Here is a 17,767-nt window from a genome sequence, read left to right as displayed (position 1 = left end):
AAGGAACTATCCGCACATCTTATGCAAATTGTTTTATTAATTTTGTCAAAATAAACTTAAGAATCTAAAAGAAGATATTAAACCATTTCTGTTCAGCCCCCCTTGATTTTGAATTTAAGAGAGAGAGAGAGGGGTGAGAGATAGTTGTGGGTAAACAGTTTGGGGTCTGGGGTTATAACAGAAACACTGGACGATGGTCAGAATGAACAAGGACAATTTTACTGAAAAGAAGTGCAACAATAATGCATTACATTGTGGCTTTAACATTGAGTTATTGCACAGCATTATACAAAGCAAACCAATCGGTGTTGATCATTTTTTTTATCAAAGCTTAGATCAAGGGTCTCGATGCCCTTCGTGAAGAAAATGGGTGCCAACAATAAAATCAGTGAGTTGCTTTGTGAATCACGCAGAATGACAGTGATTAACAGGTCTGGTTTTCCATGGTTCAATGTGCAGCCTTTGCACAAAGTGGTATTAACAATTGGAATCAGTTTTTCGTTCAAAATACTTCCTCTCCACAATATGTTGTGAAAATGAGGCTGAAGGACAGTGGCGGCTCCAGTGTACGTGTCTATGTGGAAAGTTCAAAAGCAGAAGAAACGATTCAGCCTTGCCTTGCACAGAAAATGAGTTTGTCGGGAATGTGAAGTGCCTCAGAAATCCGGCCACAAAGAAAATCTTATTTCAAGGACATTACGTCAAACTCACCTTCACCTTTGCTTTTTAGTGACAATGAATAGCAGTAAAAATTATATTTGAGTAAGAACTGACATCAGCTAATATTATACAGTCAGAGAAAATGTGTCTTTTAGAGAAGGGTTTAGGATTTATTGTGTTCTTCTTGGAGAAAAATGCCTGCAGAATGTAGTTCTGTCCATTAACTTGCTGCAAGCTTACTAGCTCTGCAAAGATGAACAGCACTGACAAGAAAAATAAGTAAATAAATGTCAGTGACTGAGCAGAAATACTTTTGCCTCCAGTTCACGAGGTCTGGAGTTTAAATCACACTTCAGTGAATATACCTCACTGATCAACCTCCCAAAACCATGAAGGTCAGAATATAGCAGGCAAGTTTTGTAGGTACATTATTTTAAACAAGTACAAACACACAACCAATCAACCAATTCATTCAATATTAATAATAATTATATAATATATATATATATATATATATATATATATATATATATATATATATATATATATATATATATATATATAGTGTGTGTGTGTGTGTGTGCAATTTTATATGGCTATTATCAGATAGATAAGCAGGTTAGTAAGTCATATATTTCCTATCTAAATTTAATTGTGAATATTTCCATTACAATTGTCAAAGAAGCTCTACAGACTAACATGCCAGGAAGTAAACAGAAATGAAGCAGCCTTACAATCAACACAAAGCCAGTGTCATCTTAACATGACCCTGAAGACACCATGCTGGCGCACCATTAGGATTATGATTTATCAGACTGCTACAGCCCACTCACTACTGAATAAGAAAGCAATGAATTACAATTCAGCAGACCACTCTGTGACAAGTTACCATAACAGAAAATTACACATCTCCACACTTGCCCATATGTTCTTAAGATCGGAGTTAAATTATACAATATATTAGGCTGTTCAATACATTGAGCAGCAGGAGGTGCTAATGTATATAATTTCCATCAGGCTTCCTTAAAACATCTTGATTCCTTTAAAAAGAAAAGACATATAACACCTTCTGTCCACCTTTAACATCTCAGTAGCGATCGTATTGAAGCTCCTGGTTAGATGGTTGGTGAATCACACTTTTCTCCGGTAAGTGTTGAGCAGAGTAATTCACCCTCCATCAGCATTTAAGAATGAAAAGAAGGAGAAAATATGAAAAAATATTAATTCCAAAAGGTGAGTTTTGTGTCTTTTTCAGGCTAAACTAGCTTGTTTACGGTCACCAACTTTGCATACATTAAATATATATTGGATAAATACATAAATAAAAAAAACATTACAATTGATAAGCAAGGGTGTTACCCTTTGCATTAAGTATATGGTATTCTGCTGTATCTTTGACAATGTGCAGTACAAGAAACCAAACCATGAGCAACTCGGCAGTCATTAAAACAATCAAGTGTGATTCCCAAGGCCAGTGTTTTCTAATGGGGCAATAAAAACAAAACCCAATAATACCAGCCAAAGAAAGAAAAAGAAAAAGAATTACAGGAGAAATATCACAAATGCATCTTCTCACATGGGCGAATTGTATTACTTGTTATCTGGCATTAACAGAATCCACCACATGAAAGGATCTCCTTTTGTCCTGAGAATGAAATGAGGACTGGGAGACAGTCTGAATATCAGCGGCCAGTCCTAGGAGGTTTGAAATAGACTCCCTCTGATTGAGGGCACTCGTGATGAATGAACTGTTGGAGCCTACAGCGGAACATCTAATAGGGTTTCTGTAACATAGTCTATCACCTCAAGTGGCTGTGCTCCACTGGGCAGGTCGGATTAGAGCGGTTTTGGTAATTGGTTGGGCATCTCTCTCTTGATTCTCACATTGGCGTCCAGAACTAATTTGTCTTATTGCAGTTTCAGTTAGATATACTCAATCACCTGCTGACAGTTTCCGGATTGAGTACAACCGTGCTTGCAAGTGAGAGATTGAACCAAGAGTCTGCTTTTTTCCAGCACCGGGAACTGTCCACTGTCTAATTGAACAGCACCGGGAGTTACGCGATATCTAATTCAGGGGTGTCAGACTGCGGTCCTGGGTCTTCTGGTTTTTGTCCCAACAAGAGATCCCCATTGCTTAAATAATGTCATTATTTACAGAGGTAGGCTTATATAAAACCTTTTTTTTATAGCCGACACCTTACAATTTGATGACACTTAACACAGACCACAGAACGTTTCAGACTCTGGAGAGAGAAGTGTTCAATTAATCCAGTTAATTGTTTAATTAGACCAATTAAGGAGCCAAGAGCTGGGCTGGAACCCAGCACTGGAGTCTGGCACCCTTGATCTAATTGAACATCACCGGGGTCTTCCCGCTATCCAATTGAACAGCACTGGGAGCTGTCCACTATCTAAATTAACTACTTGGCGCCTCCAGTGGATAGGATTAACTTCCATTCGCAAGCAGCGAAATAAGAGGTGGAGGGGAGACAGAGAGAGACTCAAGGGTCATATAAATGAATACAGTACAAAAACTGCCCGTGACGTTACAGTTAAGGGGCGTAAAGTAACACTTTTTAAAGCACAAAATCAGACCCAGAGAGACGGCGTCAGCTCACTGTTGAGGCTCCTTCTGCAGCAGCCAGGCAGGGGAGGGAGGTGATCACTGACATTAAAGGAGGGTGTCATTTTTAGCCTCCGTGTTTTGCTACATTAAATCTACTTCCATTATTGCCGAAACAGAAGTGACTGTGAACAAACTATGCGAAGAAACCCGTTTATAAAATCCACATTGCAGTCAGACCGTGAGGATTTGAAGGATTACTACCGCAGGTCCGCTGGGCTCTGTGGGTTTTTAAGGTGCCAAAGGGGCTGTGGTGAACCCTGGCATTGCCCGCACCGCCAAAACCAACCAGCAAACACACACACACACACACACACACACACACACACACACACAGCATCAAGGATTGACAGGCACAGGATCTGACCCAACGCCATGAATTCCTCTCCCGGTTTCTGCAAAGTTTACAGGACGACGTCTTGGCTTAATCTTGAGGCTGCAAAGAGTAGCACGGTTAGCTTTTCCAAGGGTTTGCTGGAAGCGCGTTTCTCCAACAAGATGGTATTTCAGTACCTTAAGATCCCTCTCTAACTCCGGGACAAGTCGGAATAAGGGAAGGAGGAGAGTCCATGTGGAAAAACACGTCTGGCGGCTCGCCTGTGCAGACTCCGCTCCCACGTTGGAAAAGGGTAAGGTGCATTTTGTGATGGGACGCGTTAACATCAGGAATCGGCATTTCAAATGATCAAAACCGTTATGATATATATGACATATAAATAAAAGCAGTTTAAGATTATATAAATACATACAAACAGACCATATTGCCGCAAAGCAACGCTATCTGCTTGCATACAACGCTAACATATGCATGCATTTGCTTCCAGCTGGAGGACGACAATCAAAACGCGACTGATAATATAGATAAAAGCAAAAAGCTAATATTTAGTAACTGAGTAATAATAAAAAATGAAAATAATTAAGAATTGGAATGTGTTCGATATCGATAATTCTGATTAATCTAGTCTATTAGTGCTTTTTCAATCCTGGAGGTATACATAGTTGCGACTTGAGTAGTTTTATGATTTATGATTGAGGACAAGAATCAAATGTCGCCTGTGTTTTTGCAGATGCTTAGTGTCAGATGTATACTGTACAATGACAGAATGCTCTCTCTTATTTATGTCTGCTAATAATTAAATGCATCATAATATCTCGGACAATTCCACGATTCCATTCAAGTGTCTTTAGCTAATCAATTTTAATTTAAAATACCCAATACACTGTATGTCATATGCTTTCAAAGAGAGCATCTTTCACCCTACAACTGTCACCATAGTGTCATTTCTAGCCCAGGAAGGAAAAGGAACAAGAATGACATTTAAAGGTTTCAAAAGTCCTAGTCCTTGAAGTCCTAGTGCCAAGGAGCCCCTTTGGATAGTGGTTTAGTGAGATTCGGAAAACCACAATACAATCAATGAAAACAGCTTGAAATGAACCAAGTTTTGATAAGCAGCAGCAGGCATTCATCAAAAGAATAAGTGAGTCTGGTAAGCCTGTTACAAATAACAGTTAAAAGACAGCCAGTCATATACTGCTGACATGTCTTGCTCTTTTTATATAACACCATATTAACTAGACTAGAACATGGTGGTGATAATAATAATAATAATAATAATAATAATAATAATAATAATAATAATAATAATAATAATTAAATCCCTCTTCAAAATTATGATTCCCTATCAAAACTGTATCAACAATCCAGCTAAACAAACAAATACAGTTGAGAGTACAGGGAAAAAATTACAATTAAATGAAATATTGGGTAGCTTAAAATGCAATGATAGATTAACAAGGTCAATTTGGTCTCAGAAAACACATTCATTAGATGATTGCCCTTCTCGGAGAGTGGGAGGCATTAGGAAATGTAAACACAGCATGAGCTGAATGACAAACAGTACTTAAGTGATATCCACATTGCTTTATCAAGTTCAATAATTACACTGTATTAATTATTTGCAGTATTTCAGGCTCCAGAGTGATTGTTCATTAGGCAAACGGTCTTGGTTGGTGTGTGGGAAATTAGATAATCTTGGCTACATGCAAGCATTTGCTTTCCCACATGCACATGATGATTGCATGAGTGTATTAGGTCGTTTTGCAAGGGTGAAGACATTAGTCGATTATAGTTTTGTGGATTTGAAAGATGGTTAAAGGAGGCCAACATTGCCATCTGAGTAAGAGGGGATGCACCTTGAGAATAATGAGTACTTTAGCAGACTGTCACCATGTGGTTTTGGAAGATTGCTGTGTGAAGGATGTTTCAATTGCGACAAGATGCACTGGCAAGTCAAGGCAATGCCAGGGACCGTCCCCTCCCCTAGACAGACAGGTCTGAGGGACACTAATGGCTCTTTATGTCTTTGGGGTATCCGTTAATGGACAGGTCGAGGTCACTGGTGTTGTGATTGACATCATCCAATTATGCACACCTTCCAGAGAACATGATCACTTATTGCTAGAGCACAATGACAGAATCTGCAGCATCAGGACATCCTTGTGTTTCTCCTGGCCAGCCTTACTACCCAACACAGCATCCTCTGAAAACATCTGAAGTAGGCTTTGATTATCATCCTCATCCGCCACCACTGACTTATTTCCTTTTCTTCCATGAGTGGATTAGGTTACCTCAGAGAATCAGACAGTGCTTAAATCAGTGAGGCGGTGCTGTACAGCCTCAATAGCTGCTGAATGGTATTAAAAAAAAACATGAAAAACAGCTTCTTATTCTTTTCGGACAATCTCCAGTGAAGAGACTTCAAAAATGATCAATATTTTCTCTGTTACACTATTTTTCTACAGTTTGAACACCCTTATTGCGTTAAAATGGTAATTTAGGTTTTATACCCCAAAATTTAAAATTCTGTATATAATTGGTCTTTTATCTGTCTGTTTCTAAGCAGGAAGAGAGGAAAAACATGCAGATTTCACACTGTCTTGCTATCTGATATGTTAAACAGTCTACAGCACAGCAAACATTGCAGGTTTTCTCATAACTTAGAACTACTGAGGCCACTTTTATTCTGGAATGGTATGGGTGTTAACTGCATAATCTATTGGATACAAATGGCAATCCGATTTGGTGCATTATTTGTGAATGGTCGTACATATTGCCAGAGAACAAATGAAAACCCCTTCAACTCATCAATCTAATTCATGTATTTCACAAAGCTATAAAGGAATGAAGCTGGTTCAGACCCTGTGCTGGATACTGAGCTGAAAACATCACTCAGTCGGCACCAAGAATTACTTATACATTCCTAATCCCAGATCCTTCATTCTCAGATGTTTTCAAGGACGGAAATGCACAATAATATCAAACAAATTTGCTGCACACATTTAGAGTCCCTCGTCATTCACTGTAATGTTTGAAGGTATTATTGCCCAATCATGGCACAACTTCATCTTCATGCATTTCATATGTTTTGTCTACGATTTGGGGATTCTCTGCAATCCGACTTAATCCTTAATGCCGAAGGGTTTCTATGTAAAGAATAAGCATAATGGAGATATACATATTTTTCACACTGTATAATATTCTACGGCTTGTGGCATCAAGAAAGTGATGACATTATCTGCCTCAAAAGGCATTCACTGGGCTAACGTGTCATGTTTAAACTCAGACAGCTACAGGGGCAGGGGAAATTACATTGGGCATTGGTATGTGCCAACAAGTGAAATTACTTGAATATGTATTATTTTGTTACAGTACTGCAATGTGCCTGACTGACAGAGCATATAATATTCAGATCTGAAAACAAGCGTCTAAAAAGCAAAATGTGTCCACTGAATGTTCAAAGTTGTATTAACTGAGGTATTGTATTAATTTCCACTTATCTCTCCTGAGCGATACCTGCTTCACTCATGGTATCCCAGCTGTGTCTTGCACAAATATCCTTTATCCTTATGTTTTCTCTCTCTCTCTCTCCATAATTCCCTCCATAATAAAAAACAAACCACTCAACCCTGTGCTTTTCAGTCCAATTCCATTCTAAGCTAAATGCATCAAACCAGATAACAGAAAAGAAGTAATGAAACACACAAACAAATCAGTACTGCACTGCTTTGTGAAACAGAAGCAAATATATCAATCAACTCCTGAAATGAGTTCGGTCTGAAAACTCTGTCGAAGACCAAACCTGAAAATGTCTCTATCTTTAATCTCTGCTGCGTTTGTTCCATTGTACTGTAAAGTATTGTTACTGCTGCATATCCCAAAGCATGTTCACATTTCTTCCACTGGTGGGGGGCTGTAAATTACCACAGCAGTTTTGCATAATGTTATCTTAGTGATCCAGCATCTGTGTACTTCTCTTCTAAAAGCCACCATACCAAAATAGCGCTGCACTGCTGGAAAAGGGCAGCTGTGATAAGCGCACAGCTCCGTAAGCATGATTAATTATCGCAAAGCACTACAAAATCACAAGTTCACGTACAAGTTCAGGAGTGATTTTGAAAATGGCAGTCATAACTGACAGCAAATCAATTAACCCCTGCCCTTCCCAGAACCCATTTACAATGATACAGCAGAGGTGCTGGGTCTTTTCGGTTTCTTCTTCTTCTCGGGGTGGGTTGATTTATGGTAGATTACTGATACTAGTTTCTGCTCATTATCCTCAGGGGTGTGGTTTTGCATTCAAGTAGTGCTGGTTGGGCAACCAATTAAGACAATTAGTTGCCCAATTAACCAATAGAGAGCTTAGGTTAAGTGTCTGGCCCTCCAAATGACTACAGCTGTGCAACGGGGTGCATCTTGATTATGATTGAGATAGAGAGATCGTGAATTAATGTGCTTTAACCCAGAGGAAGACTTGGCTTCAGATCTAGTTTGTGATTTAAAAAGCTTAACTTATAGAGGAAAAACATCTTTACAGATACAGAGGAATGCCTACACCCCTTTGAAGATCAAAATGGTCAATATTCTAAAATCACAGGGTCCAGAAAAGGGCACAGCTTTTTACTGAAGCATTTAATCGCTATGAATTTCCCATCTGTGATCCTGCCTCACCTGCGCCAGGCATCTCCGTAGGGGGCTGGGCATATTGTCTGGGTGGCTGAGCTATCAGTACTGCTGCCCAGGTAAAGCAGATTACGTCCTGGCAAAGCAGGGTGAAGAAAAAGGCAATCTCATTTCACCGACTCGAGCAATTTGTCTCCCTTCACTGGTTACCACCCAGAAGACTAAACACTTCTCTTAGGGAAACAACCAATTTAGCTACTTCTAAAAATAAATACAGGACACTGAAACTCAGAGGAACCTTAGAGGGTTATTTTTACAATAACAAATGGCAGCATATAACTTATGTATATACAGGAATATAATAGTGTCATTACCTCTGTCTAATCACAGGATGGAACTGTCACTCATGCACAGAATGCAGTTTCCGTATTATTTCAATTCAATAATAAAAAAATAAAAAAAACTTTGCTCATTATAAAGCTCGAATAAGCCTCATAAAACATGTTTATCATCTAAATATTTTTTTATAAGAAAGCAAAATCCCCAAATTCCAATAAATTCTGTATTTTCCATCTTCATTTGCCAAACACACAACACTTAAAACCTGCATTCTTCAGAGATATGGGCTCATAGTCATAAAACCTTAATATAAATTCATCAGATTTATTAAAATATGAAACACAAATACACAGTGGTATAACACTGAAAATTGAAGCATGAAATTGAATTTGCTAAGTTAAATCAACACTTCAGATTTGTTGCATCTTCCAGAGGTTTTGGGTTTTTTCATTAGGAAAGGGTATTTCTTCCATTTATCTACACAATATACTCCTCACTGTTAAAGTGATTTTTTTCATTTGTGAACAAAATGATGTACTAAAATACAAAACTGAAATAGCATTATAACTTGTTACCTCTTTGAACTAGGATGTATGTTTTGTATTTTATATTAAGTGTATTACTGCACTCTTGTAATGCTTGTGTAAACTGGATAATTCACCTCTTCATTTCGTTTTTACAAATCCATAGACTTACCTAAAGTGTGATTCAAAGCTTTAAACTCCTCAATTTGCATTCATGCACCATAAGTCTCATATCTCAGGGTCATGTTGTAAAAGTAAAATGTGATGTTGTCACTGACCTAAAGGAATCACTCTTTCTTAGCGTGTGCTCATTACATTTTGTGCATTTAAAGGACATTTCACATGTACGTTTTCTAAGATGACTGAATCGTATGTCTTTACCTGCATTGTAACAGTCCTCTGCACAACTTGAAAGATCACTAAAATAAAGTATCTGTCCTCTAATTATTTCTTAGTTCGGAAAAGAGTGATTGCATTAGGGCCATGACAACATCAGGTTTTACTGACTAATACCAGTTTTTCTACTATTGCCTTGTATTCTACCTTGTAACTCACACTGCACTTGTTCACAGATCTGCTCCTACTGTGAAGAGCTGATTTCCACCTGCATTTCCCTGAGTCAGCGATAGAGTATATACTGGAGTTGAAACATGATGTTCACTGATAAAAGTGCCACTACGGTGCCCAAGAAAGGGCAGAAGAAGAAGACGAGGCCACAGGGACTGCCCTCCCCGGCGCTGTGCTGTGCCTGCGGACTCTGCATCATGTTGGCAGGCATCAACATCACGCTCGTGGGCGCTTTTGCATTTGGGACTTTCATGCCCATGAACAACCCCCCCATCATCATTGGGCCCATCCTGCTAGTGGTGGCCTTCACCTTCTTCGGGGCCTGTTGCATCTGCAGCCGCCGGCCCCCGGCACAGGGCTCCCGCAAGCCCAAAGGGGGCAACAACCTGGGCCTCATCCGCGCTGGCAACACGGCCTTTGAGATCGAGACCAGCGAGCACACCCTGCAGGACACCACCGCGGTGCAGCTCAGCCCCACCAACTCCCCCTGCTCCTCACACAAGTCCAGCCCCACCCACGAAACCACACGCTCCTGCAAGCTCTTCACTATGGAGGCCAACGGCCCCACTGCCCGCTACTCCGCTGGAGGTGACGCCATCCAGCTCAACCTGCCCAGGGATTTGGCTACCACCTAGCACAGCGGGACACAGAACAGCACGGCAACGGGGCAGCGACCACCCAACAGGTGGCACATGTGAGCTTCAAAGGAAGGCACACCCATATCCTCAAGTAGAGCCAGACAATGTGGAGTGTCAGCAACACACAAAAACAAAAAAGGCAACAATTTTAGAGCACAATTCATTTCAATCTCAGTTCAAATGCAATGCAAGCACTTCACTTCTACCTGTGCAGAAGTAAAATGGCCAACCTAAAGAGATAATTCCTACACTTCAAAAATAAAAAAACTCCCACATGAGAAGACAATGACAATGCAGAAGCATAAACAGTTAAGGGGATTATCAGAGATTGCTATCTCATGCTCTCCTTGTGATTATTTAACCCTTAGGTGCTTCTATCCAGGCCAGCGGAGAAGCTTTGTTCATGCTGGTGTAGGCTACAGTACTCAGCACTTGATTTGTAAGGAGATTCACAACCAGAATATCACCGATCCTATGTGGGTTTGTGCCATCTCACCTTTGTAATGTCGGAGCCCTGTGAAACACTGCCATACAGACAGCATACTGGCGGCTCCAAGAAAAACAAGAAAAAAAACTGTAACAATATGGCACCCAATTAAAAGATTAAGACTGAGATTGTATAACAAAGAACTATTTTTTTACAGTGCGATAGATGATAGACCTTGAAGAACAGTATCAGTCACTTTATTTTGTTTTCCGTTTGTTTATTTATTGTTGTGTGTTCATGGTTTCAACATAATGCCTTTGGGGATCTAAGTATCATTTATTCTTCTCAAAACATAGTTAAATATATATTTGAATTGTATATATTGACCCGTATGCATTCTCCCTTTGAGTGCCTCTGAGTGCTGTCACTCAGTTCTGCATTTTCTCTTTTTTTCCTTGAGTGTACTGTGCTGATTAAGTGGAGATTAATTAGAAGGGGGAAAAAACAACCTTTGTAACCAGTGTTGGTTGTAAGGTTTTATGTGTGCCAAACCTTTGCTGTTTGTATTGCTTCTAAGGGCTGGGCATTCAGATTTCAGTGCCTATAGTATGATGTATTGTTGCAATCTGCTCTGTATAACTCCATGAAATGTAATACATTATTTTGAGCAGGCTATTGAAAAGACTATAAAGCTAAATGCTCTTGTCCCTTTAATATTCAGTGACTCCAGAGAGATATTAAAATGTCTTGTATTGAGACGGCAACAGGGCAACCATAAATTACAGATTTAAAGATGCCTATTCTCCAGAAGGATTCAGGGAGGTGTAACGTATGAAGCAGTGGTTGAACATGAAGGGGTGTAAATATACTTTTTGTTCCCTAATTTTGTATTGAATTTAGAATCATACCAAGCTACAAGGAATATTCTCACAGAAAAAAAAAATACTTTGTGACATCATCTCAGTGAGTCAGTCTTCAGAGATGCAACAAGAGCAGCAATTTGGCTTATAGGATATAACATATATTATAGAATATAACAGACTTAAACAGATCTGTCTCTAAATGCATATCTGTAGCATGAAAAAAATGTTAAAAGGGCAAGAAATATATATATTTTAAAGACATTAACAGGTAATGTTTAATGGGTAATAAAGCTGTCCAATGGTTACTCACCATAGCTGTCAGAGGAAAAGTAAACCAATAGAAGACCTTGGCTGGGATTAAATTCAAACTTTGACCCACCTGCTAATAGAAAACTACAGGACTGTACTCAGTTGCGGCTTCATTTTTAGTAAGATGCCACTTTCTTCTAATCAGAAATGTAACCGCTATGATGTACAGCTTTGTAGTTTGCTATTAGTGGGTGGGTCAGAGTTTTGATTTAATCCGGCCCCTTGTTTGTCCAATTTCAAGCCATTTTGCGCCTTGTCACTGCCACTTGAAACTGTGAACCGCAAAACAGAAATAATTGCACTGTTCAGGCAGAGTTTGAAAAAGACCTGCCTTTCAATCACATAAAGGAACGATCAAAATTCAAAATCTGATGCAAATGTAATTCCTTGTTAAAAGCTTTATCACATATACATATATATCACAAGTATCAATAGACATTAAGTTTATTTCATGTTAGTAACTATGTTGTATCAAAGGATAACAGTATTACTTTGTTCTGTGTTGCAGTGTGTTGACTGTGTAACATGATGTAGCAGACTTATCTCTGTTCATAGTTCATATAATTATACTGTAGTGTTATATGTAAATGTATAGAACAAGCCATCAAACAGATCTGCACACAAAATAAGAGTCCCAACATTAAAGATCTATGGACTACAGGATCAACATACCCATTTAATACTGCTTGTTAGATGTTTTATCATTTGGTATGCTTAAAAATACAACTTAGTAAACCAAACATGAATGTTGGTCATCCTAACAGATCATTTTGAAGGACCATTTGGCAGAACTTAATACTATTATTATTTTTCAAATTGTTCAATGATGGTAAATCTAAAATGTATTCCTGTATCAGATGCCTAATTGTACTGTAATTCAGTACTTCAAGTTGTGAAATCTTTCTCTTTACAACTTGCAATCAATGAGTCAATGAGAATACCGGACCTCCAGAGTCCTTCGGCTTGGGTTACTGCCTTACCAACGAAGGTCTCAGGACCAAACGTCTTAGGGCTATTTCAATTTTTTTGCAAGGTCTCTGCCAGTCGGAGGACCACAAATGCCTTCTTCTGACACACCTTTGAACATTCGGGCTAAAGTACACAGAATTTTTACAATATCTTTGGTATTCAAAATACGTCTTATTTTCCTGGTAAGTAACGTACTTTGTATGAGCTACGGTATGTTTTTTAAGACAATGTTATGACACAAAAATGCCTGTTTACCTTAAATGTGTGGGGAATTATTTCTGGACTTATTAACCTAAGAAATGATTGCGTCTTTACTGAATCAAGGAGTGTAAATGTTTTAGAAGAGCACTGTGGTCAAATCCTGGGCTTTTAGAATAAGAATAAAAATGTAAAATTCCCTATTTGTGTGGAATTGTGTATTGCTTGTATTCATCAGTTCAATGTATGCCTTGTTAGGCCTATTTCTGGTACTTTAATTAAGACAGGCATTCTTTTTAAATGTTATTGTACTAACCAGTTTAACATGTAATTGTTTATGAAAATATTTGTAACATTCGTGGGGACAGACACAATGGTCTGCCCCCTCATCAGCTTTGTATATAAAGTAATACACTAAGGGAGGGTCTCAATCCACCCCAAAATGGAACTGCAACTCAATATTTATTCTGCATTACTGGTATTCTTTGACGTTTTAATACTACTGTGATTCTTATTGCTTTTAAGCAAAGTGTTGTATAACAAAAAATAAAACATAAAAATGAATAATAAACGACATGTCTGTGTTGTGAACTATTAAACATGATGGCTCTGAAGTAAATGTTAGACTAATGCATTCATTTCATGTTCAGCCAATGACTCCAGTACGTCTTCCAAGCATCCAATGGTCGAGTGGAAACTGTGGGAGGTACAATGTTTCCAGAATTCAATTTGAAACATGATATAATTACATTATAGCCCATAGCCCTAATCTGGTAACTAACCCATGATGTAATGTATAGACTGAAACCTTCTTCCTTCTCTGCATATTAAGGAATTGAGCAGTACTTCCTGTATTCCAGCAGTCCCCAGTAAACAGATTATAAAAAATCTCAATAACAGTACAATAGATCTCCCGATAACAGTCCCGGGTAACTTGCAAATCACAGGGGTTGGTTTTGCCAGGCAAGCCAAGGTAATCCTGACCCACTTCTATTCCACACAGCGGAGCAATGCTTGGCCAGTTGTGGTCACAGTGGGTGAGTGACATATCCTTGGAATGAACCAAGTTCAGGATTTTTTTTGCAGGGGGAGGTACCAGTCGAGACACTGGGGAGAATTAAGTAAATCATAGTTAATGGGGATTGATATAAAATAAGGATTTTTAAAGCTATTTTCCTCCTGAGACAGCTAGGCTCTACATATAAAGCAGCAGCTTGGGTCAACAGCAAACCATTCTTGTTAAAACAAAGCAGGGAACTGGCTTTATCGCGTGATAGAGATGTTGTTGAACTGCTGGCTGTACTACAGTTTTAACCATCAAACAAAAGCTTATATTTGAGTTGGATCCGATGAATAAAGAATACATTAGTCTCAGAAAACACAAAAAACCTCTCCGGCGCTGTTTCTCGTCACACCCGTAAACAGAAAGCCCTGTTTGCTGATAAGTAGTCTTTTGTGTTGTCTGCCAAGAGGGCAAAATGCGTGACAGTGTGCTCACCTGTAAGGTGTGAAAGAAGGGCCTGAGGTAGTACAGAGAGACTCTCGCTAGCATTCACACTTTGCTCTGTCTGTATCTGTGAATATATTTGCACCTTGGGCAACTGTGGTAAGCAGACTGCTTCTGTTGAGATCTAGAAGGTGTAAGAAGGTTTAGACGCTTTTAAAAAATTGAAAAAAGCACCTAGAGCAGTCCTACGTACAAGCTGTGTTTAAAAATTACCTGATACAACCTGATAGAACAGACAAGGGAATTAAAAGTAAGATGATGTCCACAAAATCCACACCCAAACTAAAACTAATCTCAACATACCTATACTGTACATTTAGGGGTAAGTATTGACAGAGGGGACATCATAATGTTAGCTGTTAATATCATGTTTTTGTATGAAAGTAGTGAATAAGTTGATACCAAAATATATAGCTAAACCTAACTCCCAAACTTTGTTTTAGATATCCAAGTACAAACACAACAAACACACAGTAAAATGGGAATGTAACCTTAGTCCTAGCCCTAGCCAAATCCAAAGTCTGAACCAAGTCCGACCCATAAATATGAAAAATAATTCAAGCATAAGTCTAACTCTAATTGTCTAATTCCCCAAACCTATGCATGAAACAAACAAGATGCCAATAGCACAATAAAGCCAGTAACTTCTGAACAGAACTTTAGGTCACTCCTGCCAGTGCTGGAGGGCTTGGTTGAAAGGGTTACACAACATTACCATGTGGGTGGATAGTGGCTGCAAAAACAGCAGTTGTTTTTGGCTGCCTAGACTCTGTAAGTCTAGATTGGTAATTATTTTTCTCAGTTCCTTCAAGGCACCCCCTGCTTTCAGAGATCACCGTCTTAGCAGGAACAGGGAGAAGTTTGGCAACATCTAATCCGTGGCTTTATGTATGTGTCACTGCAGTCGGGTTCTGGGCCAGGCCTGCACACTTAATTCAGAGAACCTTCTAGCCTTTGAAAACGCATTTAAAGAGTTTCAGTAATACAGCACAAGCTGCTGCCATCCCAAAGGATGCCACCTGCACATTTTGAAGAAGTTATTAATGTCTCATCCAGTGGGACTCCTCTTACATTAGTATTCATGATTTCCAGTTAGACGTTTTACTCGGAAAGTTCTCTGATTATGCTTTAAAAAGACATTCACAAGTTATTCATTCTAACAATAGAACAAGGGTATATTAAAACAGACTCATCAGCTCAGGGGACGGGGAGGTGGGCACTACATTGAAGTCAAAATCTCCAGGTATTCGAAATTATGAAAAGTATGAAAAACATCAGGTGAGGACTGGATCTGGAATGGATCTCTTTTGAGGCATTAATGAAGATAAATCTAGAACGTAAATAACGTTGTTGTTGTTTTTTTTTTTTTTTTACACAACACCCACTAGTTCCTGCTTTTTTCCCCTCAACGAACATTTGACGATTAATGATATTACCCACAGTGCTTTGCATTTTATACACAACATCGAAACAGTGGTACCCCTCCATCCCCCGCTCATGCCTCGCCACTTGGTTTAAACAGAACTGTGAGTTGTGAAAGGAAATCGACAACAGAAGATTCTCTGAAAGCCTTTAAAAAGCACATATTACCCTCCTGTTAAAACTAAATAAAAAAACTACAGAATAGACCTTGATGATTTCAATGCCATATATTGCAAATGAAAGAAGGTTCGTGAAGTGAATTTTATTACTATTGAACTGTAAGCTGCTGTTCCTTGTCTGTGTTGATAGTTCACTGACAATGCTTTAAATTAAAGAATATTTTTGAAGTTGAATTAAACCGCAAGCCAAAGAATTGAAAAGGTTAATTTAACAGAAGTCCTTCATGAGATTATTTTTACTCCTTTTTGTTGAAACAGGAGCAGAATTCTTCATAGTGCTAGGTTGATTATACAAGAATATAAAATGTAAAGTAAGAGACTAATGGTTTCCACAAAGGTTATTTGATACAAATGAAAGTTTTAAGGGATTATTGATATAATTCTGGCATTTAAATGGACTATTATCTCAGTAAATGTAAGAAATGCCAAATAACCTTCATTTTTTCAAACCTAAATGCCCCAGTTTTAAGATGGTAAATCAAGACTAGATGAATAAAAAGGTTTCAAAGCAAATATATAAAAATCAGTGTACTATCTTAGGTCCACTGCCACTGCCTTCAGAAGTGCCACAAAGTGTAATGAAAAAGTCTCTGTTATCTCAAGCCTCTACTATAAAACATCTTAACTAGAAGTGTAGACCTCTAATCTTTTTAACTGAAAAAGTTCCAAGAGATCATTAATGTCCAGCAAAATGTTAGAAAAGGATCATTAAAGAAATACTTTATGCACTTCACACACACAAATCCACAGGCTTGTCATATTCAGCTTCCTAAACCTGACGCATGCTTCAATGATATACTGAACTGGTGTCACAATTGCAGGCATCCAGTCTGAGCTGATCTTTGGTATCTTTAGGTTGTAACGAAGAGTGGGCTATCAGGAACATCTTCACACCTTTATGCAATATTGTTTGTTCCTCTACGATCAGTGTCAGTCATATTTGGGATGCTGGGCATTCATTCTTATCCCATATCTGCTAAGACAGATTCAGGTTATACTCAAGAGGTCATCATTTATTTTCTCCTAGACACCCGATGTGGAAAATAAATAACGATAAAGAGTTATAATGGTTTATCATCATCATCATCTTTTTTTAATTATGATTATTATTACAGTGATTGTTAAGAAAACTCTCCAGAGCATTAGTCCTGCTGTTTACTCACCCTGTCAGAGGCGAGTTCAATTAATCAACGCTAACACCTTATCTGGAGTCCCAGAAGTTGAGTTAGTACCTAATTGCAGACAAGGAAATAAACAGGGAGCAAATTAGTGTAACCAGGCAACCTCTGGCTCTGCTACCAGAGTTTGCTTGATGTCAACACATGGCAAACTGCTAGGGAGCTCTGAGCTCTCTAAACACAGCGTCTGCTTAACGCCAATTCACCACCATGGATAAAACGCTGTGGTAAATCAGCCCATTAGCTAAAGAGTGATACTGTCATTAATGAGGTACATCACATCTTCAGTTTTATAGCTCTGGCACATCATTGCAGAGATGAGTGTTGGTAAACAACAACGATCCTACAGAGCATTAGTAAAGTTTTGATAAAGACTGAAGAAAACCCTAGAACAGAGCTGG

At 38.6% G+C, this 17,767-nt stretch overlaps 1 protein-coding gene across 1 annotated transcript; it reads left to right on the top strand.

Moving 5' to 3' along the window:
* Positions 1 to 9,687: 9,687 nt before the first annotated feature.
* Positions 9,688 to 13,612, top strand: tmem275a (transmembrane protein 275a). The gene has a single exon (XM_066692489.1). The coding sequence runs from the start codon at positions 9,760 to 9,762 to the stop codon at positions 10,309 to 10,311; it is 552 nt and encodes a 183-aa protein (XP_066548586.1). The 5' UTR covers positions 9,688 to 9,759; the 3' UTR covers positions 10,312 to 13,612.
* The last annotated feature ends 4,155 nt before the right edge of the window (positions 13,613 to 17,767 follow it).

This window comes from Amia ocellicauda, chromosome 19, assembly GCF_036373705.1.
Source record: "Amia ocellicauda isolate fAmiCal2 chromosome 19, fAmiCal2.hap1, whole genome shotgun sequence".
Classification (NCBI taxonomy): domain Eukaryota; kingdom Metazoa; phylum Chordata; class Actinopteri; order Amiiformes; family Amiidae; genus Amia; species Amia ocellicauda.
Note: the sequence above shows the minus strand (reverse complement) of the source record. Positions and strands in the feature narration are given on the sequence as shown.

Coding starts and splice junctions, on each gene's coding strand:
- tmem275a (XM_066692489.1), top strand. CDS start 9,760: ATGATGTTCACTGATAAAAGTGCCACTACGGTGCCCAAGAAAGGGCAG.